At 35.2% G+C, this 16,544-nt stretch overlaps 1 protein-coding gene across 3 annotated transcripts in view; it reads left to right on the forward strand.

Annotated features, from left to right (window-relative positions):
* Positions 1-16,544, forward strand: part of LOC137244591 (uncharacterized) — a 154,337-nt gene that overhangs the window by 113,434 nt on the left and 24,359 nt on the right. Inside the window, exon 1 of one of the 3 annotated variants that reach the window (XM_067773806.1) lies at positions 16,225-16,540. The exons of the other annotated variants lie outside the window; for them this stretch is intronic. Coding sequence (XP_067629907.1) covers positions 16,499-16,540 — 42 coding nt within the window. The 5' untranslated portion in view covers positions 16,225-16,498. Of the gene's footprint in view, positions 1-16,224; positions 16,541-16,544 lie in introns of those variants that run through there. 3 annotated transcript variants of the gene reach the window in all.

Genomic DNA, 16,544 nt, shown 5'->3' on the forward strand with positions numbered 1-16,544 from the left:
GAAGGTATTAAAGAGTATTTTAAAAGGGAGTGGGCCTTAGTTATATAGGTGGACACCTTTTCGAGATATCGCCATAAAGGTGGACCGGGGGTGACTCTAGAATTTGTTTGTACGATATGGGCATCAAATGAAAGGTATTAATGAGTACTTTAAAAAGGGAGTGGTGGTAGTTGTAAATGTGAGGGCGTTTTCAAGATATTGACAAAAATGTGGACCAGGGTGACCCAGGACATCATCTGTCGGGTACCGCTAATTTATTTATATATGTAATACAACGAACAGTATTCCTGCCAAGATTCCAATGGCTTTTGATTTCTCCCTGCAGAACTTTTTCTTTTTCTTCTACTTAATATGGTAGGTGTTCCACCCATCTTGCAGTTTTTTTCTAAATTTATATTTTGCGTCAATAAACCCATACAATTACCATGTTTCATCCCATTTTCCGTATTTGGTATAGAAATATGGCATTTTTTTCATTTTTCGTAACTTCGAAATCGAAAAAGTGGGCGTGGTCATAGTCGGATTTCGGCCATTTTTACACCAATACAAAGTGAGTTCAGATAAGTACGTGAACTGAGTTTGGTAAAGATATATCGATTTATGCTTAAAATATGGTGTTAACGGCCGAACGGAAGAACAGACGGCCGACTGTGTATAAAAACTGGGCGTGGCTTCAACCGATTTCGCCCGTTTTCACAGAAAACAGTTATCGTCATGGAATCTAAGCCCCTACCAAATTTACAAGGATTGGTAAATTTTTGTTCGACTTATGGAATTAAAAGTATCTTAGACAAATTAAATGAAAAAGGGTGGAGCCACGCCCATTTTGTAATTTTCTTTTATTTTTGTATTTTATTGCACCATATCATTACTGGAGTCGAATGTTGACATAAGTTACTTATATACTGTAAGGATATAACATGTTTTGTTAAAATTTTACTTATTTTTTTTTTTTTTTAAGTGGGCGTGGTCGTTCTCCGAATTTGCTAATTTTTATTAAGCATACATATAGTAATAGGAGTAACGTTCCTGCCATATTTCATCATATCTGCAACGACTGCCAAATTGCAGCTTGCAAAACTTTTATATTACCTTATTTTAAAAGTGGGGGGTGCCACGCCCATTGTCAAAAATTTTACAAAATTTCTATTCTGCGCCACAAGTTCAACTCAGCTACCAAGTTTCATCGCTTTATCTGTCTTTTGTAATGAATTATCGCACTTTTTCGGTTTTTCGAAATTTTCAATATCGAAAAAGTGGGCGTGGTTATAGTCCGATATCGTTCAGTTTAAATAGCGATCTGAGATGAGTGCCCAGGAACCTACATACCAAATTTCATGAAGATACCCCAAAATTTACTCAAGTTATCGTGTTAACGGACAGACGGACGGACGGACGGACATGGCTCAATCAAATTTTTTTTCGATACTGATGATTTTGATATATGGAAGTCTATATCTATTTCGATTCCTTTATACCTGTACAACCAACCGTTATCCAATCAAAGTTAATATACTCTGTGAGCTCTGCTCAACTGAGTATAAAAAAATAGACCCCGCGGACGTTATTTCCTTTTCTTTGTAGTTCTATAAATAGAACACAACCAAAAATACCAGTTTCTTTGAAACCTGGGGCCCTATTCAGTAACTGTGAGTTTTAAAATGTACACTTTTTCTTCGTATAATTTGTATGAAAGAAAAATGTACATTTCAAAACTCATAGTTACTGAATAGGGCCCCTGCCTACAACAAAAATATTATAATATTATAAATTAATTGAGAGCGAGTGCATGAGCGTCCCAGCAGGAAATTAAAGGTAAAATGGCAACTTACTGTTACGAATATTAGCAAAACTAAGGGGTGATGCTATCGTATCTAAGCCGATGCTAAGCAGTGACGTGAATTCACATCCATAGAACCCGTGATGCACCTTAACGTTAAGCTAATCGTTTATCAAAAAATTTCCACCGTTTCCGTTGAAAAACTTCGAAATATTATCGATAAAGAAATTATCAAGATAAATTGTATCTCGTTTTTAACCGAAACGAAAAGCTTTCGTTAACGTTAAAAACGTTATCAAAAACGTGATACTTTATGTTTGAATTGTGCTGGCAATGCTATAGCCATGGTGAAGCCGTAAGGTGGTAACAGCGAGCGGACATACACACACAAACTCCATGTAATTTGTTTGTGTAATTCGTTGGTGGTAATGTCAAAAATACTCTGAGAAATGTTCGTACTGTCAAAATTCATGAGAAAAGTTGCAATCAGCTTGGCTAATGCTTTCACCCTTAATGACTCCGCCATCAATCAGCTTTGCCAGCATACTTTGGGATTAATAATCAACTTAAACGATTTGATTTCGTTTTGATATGGCAGAAAACGAAACAAAATCATTTCGTTAATTTGACGTTCTTAACGTTAATAAACGAAACGAAATGACTTTGTTTCGTTTATTAACGTTAATTATCGTAACGAAATGATATCGTTTCGTTGGTTAAGCATGCCTGCATAGAACAATCAGTATGTATCTACATAAACGAAACAATAATTGCGTCTACACGTATGTACCATGTACGTATACGAGCAGCGGAGAGTCAATGCACAAACACATGCATATATCTGAGATACTCCTATAAGTATGCAATGAGAAAAACTATAAAATTGGGCAATTGTAGTTACAGCTGAGAAGTTTGAGAGCTGCTGGACTAGTAGATTCTGGAAGCGCCTAGAAGATGCGAATGTTGAAATCAAAGAGTATAAAAGGCGGCAATTGTAGAGGCGCTGGAATTCAGTTTGATTTGAGCTATCAATCAGTTTGGTTATTAAGCAAGCTATTCGTTGCACAGTTTGACTGTTATTGTGAAGTACTTTAATAAAGGCCATTTTGCATTATTACATATTGGAGTTATTTATTCAACAGTTTAGTGATTCGAACTTAGCAGAGGGTTGCAAATAAGAGGATTTGTAAGTTAGTTCGTTACAATTGGTGTCAGAAGAGGAATTGTTGAATAAATTCCAGAGGACAACAAGGACATGGCAAAGTTCAGTGAATTGAAGATCCAGCAACTGAAGAAGAAGTTGGAGAGCCGTAGATTGAATACAACCGGCATTAAACTCGAACTTCAGGCACGACTACGAGAGGCAATGGAATTAGAAGGAATTGACGTGGAAGAGTATATCTTTCATCTTGATGGCGATGAGACAACAAAATTGGAGGAGAAAAATGAAACACCGCAGACAATGGCGAACACAGACTTGAACATAATATTGGTTGCAATATCGGCACAAATGTCCGAAATGTCATCACAAATATCCACCAACATGTCATCACAACTGGAATAACAGAAGACATATATGGAATCCCAGGAGAACCGCATATCATCCAAGATGGAAAAACAACTAGAATCGCAGGAGAACCGTATAACAGCGAAGATTGAATCACAGGAGACACGTATCTCAGAAATGTCGTCAGAAATAACATCTAAAATTGAAGCACAAGAGGCACGTATATCAGAAATGTCGACACAAATTTCAGCACAGGTATCATCGCAGATCTCTGTACAATTAGAATCGCGTATGGAAGAGAAACTAACGCAGTTTCAGGAAGGGTTCAGTGGTCGACAAGATAATATGGAGGCCGAGATAGATGCTTTAAAAGATCTTATTCAGGAGTTACAATTGAACCGTCCAATAACGTCAACGTCTACTCTGAAGGTAAAATCCACAACGTTTGATGGTTGTTCCTTTGCAGGTATTTAAGCTCCAATTTGAGAAGACGTCGGCAGCGAACAACTGGAATGCTGAAGATAAAGTTGCTGCACTGTTCATGGCGTTGAAAGAGCCTGCAGCTGAGATTTTACAAACCATTGCAGAGGGCGAACGGAACTGTTATGAAGCATTGATGGACGCTCTAGAGAAACGATACGGAACTGAGCATAGAAGACAGATATACCAAATGAAGTTACTGAACCGCTTCCAGAGGCCTGGTGAAACATTGCAAGAGTTTGCGTCGGATATTGAAAGGCTAGCACATTTACCGAATGCGGACGCACCCGTGGAATACACTGAAAGGGTAAATATTCAGAGCTTTATAAATGGCATACGGGACATCGGAACAAAGCGAGCTACATACGCAAACCCAAAGCCAACATTCGCTGAAACGGTGTCACAAGCTCTGATTCAGGAAACAGCGTCGCTTCTGTGTAAGCCAGTTTTCAAAGCACGCCGTGTGGAAGTAGAAAGGCCAGAGTGGGTAGACGCAATATTGGAGGCGCTGGAAGGATCGCAAAAGCGGAGTGAAAAAGTTATCAAATGCTTCAAATGCGGGAAGTCCGGTCAAATTGCACGTCATTGCGATCTTGGTCCTAATAGTTCCAACAATGGGGGTGGCCATAAATGCAAAGCTGGAGAAAATGAGCAAGAGCGTGTCGGATGTAAAGAACGAAAACTTGTCCCGTCTATGGAATGTCCTGTGATATCTGTGTCGCAAATTGGAAAGAAATCAAGCAGTCTTACCGTCAGAGGGAATGTGGATGGCAAGGAGCGTGTACTGACTGTAGATACGGGCGCATCTCATTCCTTGGTCCGATCTGACTTGGTAAACAGGAGAGTAAAACCGTTACCTGGAGCAAGGTTGCGTACGGTAACTGGCGAGTATAACCAAGTCCAGGGAGAAGTGATATGTGAAGTCTTGATTGGAAAGGTCACGGTTCTACACAAATTTGGCGAAGATCGTTGAAGAAGTCATATTGGGAGTGGACTTCATGGTTGACCACGACATCAAGATCGATATGCAGAGAAGAGTGATTCGTTATGAGAACCAGGATATACCACTTAACTTCAAGTTGGAGAAAGGGTTTAGTAGTAATCGAGTAATGGTGGAGAAGACTCGAAAAAGGCCACGAAAGTCAAAAGAAAAGGATGATGGATCGAATGTGCCAAATAAACCGAAATTAAAAGTACCTGCGAGAAAAAGACCGGCATCGACAAAACCTAATGGATGCACTAAAATGACTGAAAGAATTTTTCAGATGGAATGCAAGGGTGGTTTCAAGCCAACGCGCACTACTGTTGTGAAACGTCCAGACGATAATGATGATGCAAAGTCAATCCGTCAAGTGCAAGCTCTGCGAAGAAGTTCATTGGCCAAACAACAGAGTGCGAGGGAACGATCAAGACTAATGAGTAGTAAGATGAAACGCAGGTACAATGAGAACAAAAATTCGGAAGGTTTCTTAGAGGTAGATTTGGTAATGTTATACAACCCTCACCGGTGGAAAGGTGTTCCATCCAAGATTCGTGCAGTTGGGAAGGCCCGCACAAAGTTGTGAAGAAGATCAGTGATACCATCTATCGCATACAAACCACTGGGAAACCACGGATTAGAAGAGTGGTTCATTTGGAATGCTAGCAGCGTTTAGATCGAGAGATTTGTCTGATCGGGACGATCAGACTTAGGTGGAGGGCAGTGTTACGAATATTAGCAAAACTAAGGGGTGATGCTATCGTCTCTAAGCCGATGCTAAGCAGTGACGTGAATTCACATCCATAGAACAATCATTATGTATCTACATAAACGAAACAATAATTGCGTCTACACATATGTACCATGTACGTATACGAGCGGCGGAGAGTCAATGCACAAATACGTGCATATATCTGAGATACTCCTATAAGTATGCAATGAGAAAAACTATAAAATTGTGCAATTGTAGTTACAGCTGAGAAGTTTGAGAGCTGCTGGACTAGTAGAGTCTGGAAGCGCCTAGAAGATGCGAAGGTTGAAATCAAAGAGTATAAAAGGCGGCAATTGTAGAGGCGCTGGAATTCAGTTTGATTTGAGCTATCAATCAGTTTGGTTATTAAGCAAGCTATTCGTTGCACAGTTTGAGTGTTATTGTGAAGTACTTTAATAAAGGCCATTTTGCATTATTACATATTGGAGTTATTTATTTAACAGTTTAGTGATTCGAACTTAGCAGAGGGTTGCAAATAAGAGGATTTGCAAGTAAATTCGTTACATTACATTTATTAAAACAAACTTTGTGGAAATTTTTGATTCAGAAATATGTTGAAACATTCCCAAGTCCATAATTCATCAAGTTGTAGTCCCTTCGAAGGGTAGCCTATTTTTAACATGCGAATGCACATGAAACATGGATTGTCAAAGCGGCTGATTTAAAAAAAAACATAAATTATCGTTTTAAATTTTTGATTATTTTGCTAAGTTACTTTAAATACTGTATAGTAATTTTTGCAGAGCAGAAGTTCTTTTTTTTTCCTCAAAAAAAAAAATGAGTCCTCAATGAGAATGCTAAACTGTTAAAACAATCAAAAAAAAAAAATCATATTGATTACCTACAACAAATTTAAAAAGGAAAAAATCCAAACGAAATATGTTTAGACCATTATTTAATTACACAAAGTCCGTGTTGCATTTCACCATCATAATATTTCTATATACAGGTTGGCTCATCTGTAAAGCAACAAAATATGTCTGTTCAAATTGTCAAAATCTGTGTATTGGTGTTGGTGCGAATGGTATGGAATGGAAACATAAAACTTAGCAGTTTTTGTATGTGTAAGTAAAATGTTGCCAATAAGTTGGTTTCATTTTGAGTTTGCCATCTCCTTTTGACAATCCCTTCGACCATGCAATGACATAAATAAAATCAGCTTATGAGATGAGCCAACCTGTACATAATTGAACCATGCGGGAGTCTTAACATTTTTGCGACAGCCGTACTCAGTGTTTATTCGTTGCTGTCTCGCTAACAACTAAAGGGCCGTTTAAACTTGACGTATCCATATCCATATAAAACAGCTGATCCAACCAACCTTATAGAAATCAATGTAATCGATTAATGGTGCCTACCATAACGCTAAAGCTGTAACCATATCATAGCCAACCAATTGGTTTTTGGTTTTTCGCCATATCCATATCCTACAAATATTTGAGTTGGAGAATTTATTAGCTTTTTGTAAATTTTATTTATTGGTTTGGATACGTTTTGACTAAAGGCTTGGTTTCCTCCAAAAGCGGTACCGCTGTGTTACGACCACTAAAGAGCGGCCGGTATACTCACCGTTTCCAGCGGCAACACTTTGTTGGAAACTACGAACTATTACGGCAGACGAGTTGCAATTATAATTTTTCTTTTAATAAACTCACAAGAAAAAAATTGCAATTCAAAAATGTGGTTTATTTTATAAATAATTTGAAATATTTGACAAAATATTCGCCGCTTTGACAATAGCAGTGGGAAAAAACGGTGATGAACGAGTTTCTACCGTCAATACGGCAGGGCTGTTTTATACCCGGCCGCTATATTACGTTACGGTGAACTTCACCGTCTTCGTAGTTTCCACATAATTACTTTTACATTGCAATATTTTTGACAACGTACTCTACCGCTATGTAACGGCCGCTATATAGCGGCACCACTTTCGAGGAAACCAAGCCTTAAGAGACCTATTTTTTATGGCAATAATAACTGATGGGAATTTGATACGGATAAGTAAAAATATGGTTATGACTATTTCAACTTTAACTCGGGCTTAAACGATGGAAAGTAAGAATATGTGTGAAGCAAGTCTGGCTCAATTGAGCCTTGGCGCGCCGACCACTGGTTTACAACAACTAAGGCATGACGTACATAGCTGAATGCAGGGCATGCTTAACCAACGAAACGATATCATTTCGTTACGATAATCAACGTTAATAAACGAAACGAAATGACTTCGTTTGGTTTATTAACGTTGATTATCGTAACGAAATGAAATCGTTTCGTTGGTTAAGCATGCCTGGCTGAATGCGTTTGTAACACTTCAACCATCGAAGGAGTGCGGGTTCAAATTCCACTCCCGGGAGAAAAGGCTTTGAAGAGATTTACAAAGTATAATGGAAACAGCTGACGCCTTGTTCATCCTGATGTCACTTTGTTTAACATTTTTCCCAAACTATTAAATTATTTTTTTATTATTTTCTATTTTATTTAATTTAGTTGCATTTTATTATTATTTACATTTGATCAATCAGTTTTTATTTGTTAAGAGCCGTCACTCGATACTTTGGCAAATTAGCCGATGTATTTTCAGGTAGTCGCTGTTTTTTTTTTTTTTGTCAGATAGTTATATTTAAAAAATTGCTTTCTATACCTTTTCGTGACGTGTTTGTGTTTATAATTGGTAACAGGGTTAGTGGGCGTTATTGCAAAAAAAAAAAAAAACAAAAAAAAAACAGTGCCCCCGGGCATTATTTCCACAAGCGTTAATGCGTTACAGTGCACTTGTATGTGAACATATATGTCACCAACGATCGCCTCGGATGTATAGCGTACAAAATATTATTATTATTAGGTGGATCTAGTTAGTGAAATGTACAAACATATCTTTTTGCATGATCACACCAGATACATCTATCGAATCCGAGTCCGAAACCCTTTCAGCTGGAACACTTCTACAATTTTAAAAAATTACCAGTTATGTCACGATTGGTTAATTTTCATCTTCGAGTTATGGCCCCCGATACGCTGGAAATTTCTTGGTAATTGAGGAGCCCTATTTCAAAAATTTAAAATTTTTCGCCTTTGTAATATATATGTATGTAATATAATAACACTTTATGAGTCAAAAGGAGTTCACATACAAATATATTCGCAATGAAACATTCTAATATATTCGAGAAAGGTGTTTTTGAAAATTCTTTATGTAGAGGTAGGCATGGTTCTTAAACACTTTCTTTAATTTTTCTCAGGCTCATTTCTTATGTCTAGTATAATTGCTGAATTTTGTCATAAGAACTTAAACTCTTTTTTGTTCATGCCCAAATCATAGTTTAAAATTAGTCTCATCCTAAGTGCGCAATTTTAAATACATTGTTGTTTCAGTTACATTATTATTGAATAATCTTGGTTTTGTGTGTTTCCAAAATATTATTATCATCATTAATAATTAACAATTATTGTCACTTAACCGCCTTAGCGATTTTCCAAAATATTATACACAAGCCTTTATCCGCGGCTCGTCCACATGCAGAAAATACAACAGTAAAATTAAATTTCACTACCAAGGGAGATACGAGGCACCCTGGTCCCAACTTCGTTCCGGATAATGTAACAGGTTAAACTGTTACTTGTCCTTGATCAACCTCAACATACGGCGCCAACCATCTTTTCAATAATAATGTGAAACATACGCCTCTAGAACCAATCTCCCTATGTTCCGTCTCTGTTGAAAGTGCCAGTTTCCTTGGACTCCCGCTTTAGGACTTTGATTACAATTTGTGAGTGGTCGTGCCCATTGAATGGGACAAAGCGCTGTTAACACAACAACAACAGTAAAATAAACAGTCCCGAAACAGTTATGAAATGATCCCGAAATAGTCTCACAATAATATCGCAATAATCCCAAAGTAACTGAAGGTAGTCCCGAAATAATTCATAAAATAGTCCCAAAATGTCCATAAAACCAATCAGAAAACTCCAAAAACGGAAATGATCCCGAAGCAAATTAGAAATCAACCCAAAATGTCCTGAAATGATTTTAAAAACCATTCTAAAATGATCCTGAAATAATCCCGAAAATGGGACAACCCTTTTCAAACCATAGATCCTTTCAGACTTGTAACCATATTTTATCCCAATCAGTCCAGTCTTTTGGCTTATTTGAGTCCAAAAGAAAACAACTGGACTTCCAAATTTTCACGTTAACAATACTTATAAGATGTATAAGGTGGACGTGGTTATCATCCGAATTTGACAGTTTTAAATAGCAATGCCAGATGAGTACCCCACATGCCAAATTTCAAAAATACATATCAAAAATTTACTCAAGACATAAAAAAATATATTCAATTGAAATAAGGACCATCGTTGATAAAGAAATAATAAAGGTGAAACAATTAGCATAGTTTTTAATTTAAAAAAGTTTCATTTGCGCTTTTCGAAAAAAAAAAAAAACACAAAAATGGATTTTCAGCTGAAAAATATGGGTTTTCGGCCATCACTTATGTTCATTGAAAACTATAGAAAAGTGCTATGGAAAGCACTTAAAACATAATAAACAAATTCTTAAATGAATATGCACGTAAGAGAGAAATATTAAGTTTTCAAGCCCCTTGATCTTGGCAAAAAAGTCTTGCATTTCGGCATATAAGCTGAGGTCTAATTGAACAAGAATTCTACAAAGTTTCATTGAAATTGGATGTATAGAAAATTTTGGGAGGTACATTTCTCTGCAGCCACGCTTGTACCTAAATAATTATTCGTGCACCTCCTAGTGGAACTTTCTCTGATAGGTATTGCATTTCTCAGGGCCTCTGAAATACGATTCAAATGTCAAGTCATAAGGTCAACGGGAAATTACTTATTTTTCAAAACTCGAGTTTCTTAAATCTCACGTATCCAGCGCCACTTACAGACATTTTTTTTTTGCTCATATTGCATTACCATCAGGTTCTGAAGTATATCTCAAGTTTCAAGACTCAAGCTCCCCGGAAGCTACTCAAAGATCGATTACAAGATTTCCCAGTTGTGTACTGGAATTTGCGGGCAAACAAATTTAATATAAAGGGCGTTCCATCGTGACGGGTGGGACAAATGCACTTAATATTTCATTTTTGTTGAAGCATTCGGATAAGCTGAGGATTTCAGGTTCTATAAAATTGGCTGAGACATTTAACACTCAATTATTACTGTTTGTTGGGGACATGAGCCTCAATTTAATCGAATTTGATTAAAAGGAAAAAAAAACCTTTTTATGATTTTTATAATAAATATATATATATATATATATTATAAAAATTATAAAAAGGTTTTTTCCTTTTAATCATATTATATATTATATATATATATATATATATAAATCATAAAAAGGTTTTTTTTCCTTTTAATCAAATTTATTATATTTATTAGGCCGGGTCGATTTGTGGGGAGGCAAAACAATCGCCCATTGCTCTATGAAAATCATATTCTAGGGATCAAAATAAGAAACTTTACCGAAGGAACCATACCATTCTAAAACGAATTCTGATTTTTTTTTAAATTTGTTTTTAAATGTACTTTTCGGAAAAAATACAAAAACATTTTTTAAGTTTTTTTTTGTAATTTTTCAGTTTTTCGAGATCTTTCGAATTTCGCCATTTTTTTTTTTTTCTCATAAAAAACTTCAATCAATTCTGCAATCATCTCCACTAATCCCGGAGTGGGCAGACAATTTTTTTTTATTTGATTTAATTTTTATTCTCTTAGAAAACATAATAATTGAAATTCAATTATTATAAGCCGGTGTTAAGCTCATGAATTCTTAAATATAAGTATTATCTGAACACACCATTAAACAAACATACGAAAAAAAACTTTAAATTTTTTTTTGTATTTTTTCCGAAAAGTACATTTAAAAACAAATTTAAAAAAAAAAGATCCCAAACGGTCAATTTTTGAAAAAGTTACAGGATTTTGAAAAAACACCGTTTTTTTTTAAATTCATAACTTTTCAATTTGGATGAAAAAATTTGAAAAAATTCTGAAAAACGTCTTTCGTAAGCTAGAAAAAGAAGAAAAACTTTCAGCCAATTCTAAAGGGGTCGGGTTCAAAATTGGTCGAAATGGGATGGAATACCCCATATATATCTTTATATATACATATATATAAAATAATGAATTCCTGAATTTATTATGAAATTTTAAAATACTTGCCTTTCTTAAGAACTTACCTTTGATTAAATTCTTAACTTTGTTTAAAATATATACATATATCCAAAACACTAATCTTGTATAAACACATACCTTTTGAAACACGCTGTAAAGATAGAAATACTTACCGTTTGTTAAACCTTAATAATTTACTCCATATAAATACACATGTATAATTAAATATAGTTACATATTTACAGTTTCCAGACTCCTAGCGGTTCAGGAGACAAAGCTATGAGTCAGTTCGATTTATACCGTCTTACGATCATCTACGTATTTCCGTGGCTCGAGTGTTTCCACCATAATTTCATTTACCAAATTTTTAATGTTATAAAATTTAAAGTTTATTAAAGTTAAATAGTGAAAAAATTGTGTTATGTTTGCAAAAACAGTTGGAGGGGATATAGAATAAACCCATTAAATACCGAGAGTATATACTGTTAAATTAAAAAAAATCAAAATATCTTGGTATATTTGCAAACAATAACAAGTTTTATACTTGGTAGGGGTGGGAAAAAAACGTTATCCATTAGTCGACTTCTATATTTTTAAAACTCTGCGAATTTATCGGCACCTAGATCAAAAGAGCGGTCAAATCGAAAAATCGCAATATTCAGAAAACGCGAAAAACTGACTTCCTCCCCCATATGCGCCAATGCATTTTTTTATTTTACAAAGCCCTTTCTCGTTGATTAGTGGAAATATTAATAAATCGAGTAAACAGTTCGGGAGGTATTGAATTGCAAAGTCCGATGGTACTTATAACTTCAAAATGTCAGATTTTTGAGTTAGCTCTTTTGATTTAGGTGTGAGATAGCTTGTTTTGCTTAAATATTTTAGGATTGAAGATTCGGTTCGAGCTCAAGTCCAGAACAATATTTTTTTTTAATGATAATTATTGTTTTTTTAATTTTTCTATAATTGAAAAATTGTATTTTGTTTTTGGAATAAGTAGTAAGTAGAATATTTTTCAGACAACCTGTCATAGCTGTGCAAATAGATCCATTTCGAAGGGTGCTAAGCCTTCATCATCAGTACACTTTAGGCGGCTTGGAATGTCAAACAAAGTAATTGACAATAAATAAATCCAGCATTATCAGTGATTTGCAACAGATGGCGCAGCGCTGATTAAATATAGTTGGTAAAGAGGATTAGAAGTAGCAATTTATCAGTCAAACAAACCACCGCTGCACAGTGTTTCGTGTAGAACAAGCTAGCTGGACAAAAACAAAGTTCTTATTCCAAGAAAAGTGTAATGAGAAATGAAAGAAAACAAACAAAATAACGGGATTTTTGCTTTTTTTTTGAGATTTTTGCCCATATATATTGAGTAATTGAAGTAAGAAGGCAGGAGTGGCCGTAATATGCATTGATTAATTTGCAAAATTCTTGTTGAATATTAAGATTCATATTTCTTTTAAGTGAATACTTTTACATAATTTTTTTGATGGATTCTAAGCTCGAAGGTAAGTAAAATTTTTTAATAGTAATTCTTTCATAATTAGAGTATTTTCAATATATTTAACATTCCGTTATTAAGAAGAAAAGGTATTTTTTCCCTATATTTTTAACTTTAGGGAAAAAAAGTTACATACATCCGCGGACATCCGGGCTTAATTTTACATATGTTATAGTCCAACGCTTTTATTTAATTGTCTGATCAACGCCCTAGATTGAAGAGGAGTGTGTTGACTAGTACCTAGGACCTACCTAATTATTTTCTAGCTTTTAGTATTATTATTCCATAATGTAAGTATTCTTTTCAATAAAACCGTTTAACTTAAATTTTCGCTTTTTTTAACTTTTTTTTTCAAGTTTTTAATTTTTATTTAATTGCCTATTATTTCTCATTCTATTTAGTTCATTTAGTGCCTCATTATTACAAGGACTCTTTCCTGCCAATTTGTTACTCCTCCTTTGTAACTCCAAAGTATTTTGATGTCACATCTGCCGGACTGAATGTAATATTTGTTCCAAATATGAGCCAAATCGGACCGAGAATACGATTTTTTGAAATATTTCGATCCATGCGCCACCTATCGGAGTTTTTTTCTTTAAATTGCATTGTCATCGGGTTCTGAACTATATTTCAAGTTTCAAGCTTTTAGTTTATCGGGATGTTACTTAAATTTTAATTACAAAACTCGTAAACAATGCTCGCTACACAGAGTCAAGCTAAATAAAACCGTTTAAGAAGAAAACATTTATTTCTTCTTATTTATTAGCACACGGTTCAAAATTTGAGCGTAAACCTTAGGGAACGTACCCAAGCTACGTGACCCATTTTCTACAACTTTTTATCCCCCCCCCCCCCCCCTCGGTGACCACCGGTAGTATATTTTAAGACCCCCTCCCTCCCCCTTAAGTTTTCACGTAGTAGCTCATAAGTATGATTTAAAATTATTTTTGCTAACTTAAAAAAAATGTATTTGATTTATATTTGTTTTTATTAATTCGGCACCCGCCGTGTTACGCGAAGCACGCGAGACCCGTCGTCCACTGCATTACCGTGCACGTTTTTCTGATGATTTTTCATGGAAATTTTTGGCGCGAAATAAATTCCACAAAAAAAGAATCTCTAGAGATTATTCACTACGTGATAAAGTCTCAATCCCTCCCCACTCACCTGTGACCAGGTGTAATACCTAAAGAAATCCCCCTCCCCCCTAAACGGGTCACGTAATTTGGGTACGTTCCCTTAAGCCACTCACCGGTTTAAGCCATTTTGTAAAAAAGTTCAAAAATTTGAATTTGAATACTAATATTTTTAATTTTACGCTGTTTGGCTTTTAAACCCAAATGAGAAGAAATTAATTTAAATCTCTTAATTCGACATATAGTTTGGAACCTAAGCTAAAATTTGTAAATTTGATCTTGATAATCTCAAAGTGAGAAAAGATAAAGTGAGCGTTGAATTTGTATGAAAATTAAAAAGAAAAACATTGACGAACAACATTAAAATTAAATAGAGAAAAAAAGTGGTACAAAAAAATACAAGTCATTGTGGATAAGACAAGAGTGATATCTTCAGCAAAGACGCCAAAATATCAAATAGATAAAATCACCCGATTTTTAGAGTTACTATAGTGGTATTATCCTGCATCTCTTTCTAACACACGCTGAAGATAGGAAAGTTATGTTTTTGTTTTTTGAATGTAGCTGCATGCACTGAGCTCAGGGCTAAGATTTCCACATGGTTATACTTTGAGTTATATCGACTAAAAGCATGACCCACCCACCCCCACTTTTTTCAAAATAATATAGCCAGTAGATTCTTTAACACGATTTTCCATCACTTTGTCAAATTGCATTCAAATCTGTAGAGGAGGACAAGAAAATCATACGACAAATATGTTCGGAGGATGGCATTTGATCATTTGATACATATTAAATTGAGCTAATGCAAACCCTTCTGGGGTGTGGTTATCGAGTTATGTAACTTGTTTTGTTTTTCTAGAAGGTTCAATGTGGTCATATTATATCGTTCTCGAGATGGTCGGGCTTGTACGTTAGTGGTGCTTGTTACCAGAACGTACCGGATCTACATCCGGCAAAAGACCATCAACATCGATAACACTTCCCAGAACCTTCGGAGAGTGTCTTTATCGCTACAACAGCAACAACCATAAAAATTTTCAATCCAGAAATAAATGGCCTACCTTAATGTTCGGCATGTTTTATAATTTTTGCTTTAGTTCGACACGTCAATAATTACATAAAGAGTTTCTAAAGATTTTTATTAGGGGGACTCATGTAACCGTATAAATGCCTTATAAAGTGTGTAAAGGTATAAATTTATCTAGTTTACGCACGAGCTGTCAAATTTTGTATGAAAAATCATTTACACAATTTGTATAAATTTACGCGCACATTTCATTGTGTAAACGCGGTAAACTCAAAGGAATGCAACCTTGCAGACATTACAGACGGCATTTTCATCAAAAATCTCCAACATCAGCAAGTAAAGACGTTTTAGTTTTGATTTTTCACTTAGTCTTGGCATTTTTTAATTTGTATAACAATCAAAAAATGTTGTTCGGCAATAATACAGCTGATAAACAATCAAGTTTATCAAGAGTATTACGTTCATATAACAGCGTGTGTAAATGGATATAATTTTATACCTTATAAGTTTATATGCTATCATGAGTCCCCCTATTGTCTGGGTATTTTCACAGTGACGTTAATGACCATGCTTTCAATGTTACTCAGCATAAGGGCACCTGCTACAGTGCGTCTGCGCTTACAATAATTTCGCTATGTTTTAAGAAGCAAATGAAAGGTTGTGAATGAACCAGAGTCTACATCACTGTGTTTTTAACATTTTCTACTCTCTGCGGGAGTCCTTTTTCATAGTAAGACTGTGGGTGTTGTCTCATCTGTTTATGCCCACCAAATTCCACTGTGGCGACGACGTCGTACGAGTAGTATACGTAATGTCATCGAAGGCAGTTTACTCGTAGTTAGTAGTAAATATTTACTGACGCGCTACAGTTGCGGACATTCGTTCTCAAAGAAGGTTGAAGTTTCTTAAAATATTCACTGCTTAATGGATATCTTTGTCTTCTTGTCGTCGCGTGACTCAGTACTTATTTAAAGCACTTCTGCGCTTCTGTTTTAAATAACAAAAAAATACAATGATAATTAATTCAAAATACCCGTAATATAAATACATACATACATACGCGCATACAAAAAACCATCGGGAATACGTATTTACATACTTACATACATATACATGTATATGTAGGTGTTAGCTGGAATGTTGACGTTGCATGTTGACTATCGTAAGGAGTCGAAAGGATGTCACAATTATTAAAAATAACAAAAAAATCATGTTTAAAGGTGA

Source organism: Eurosta solidaginis, chromosome 3, assembly GCF_040869045.1.
Source record: "Eurosta solidaginis isolate ZX-2024a chromosome 3, ASM4086904v1, whole genome shotgun sequence".
Lineage (NCBI taxonomy): Eukaryota > Metazoa > Arthropoda > Insecta > Diptera > Tephritidae > Eurosta > Eurosta solidaginis.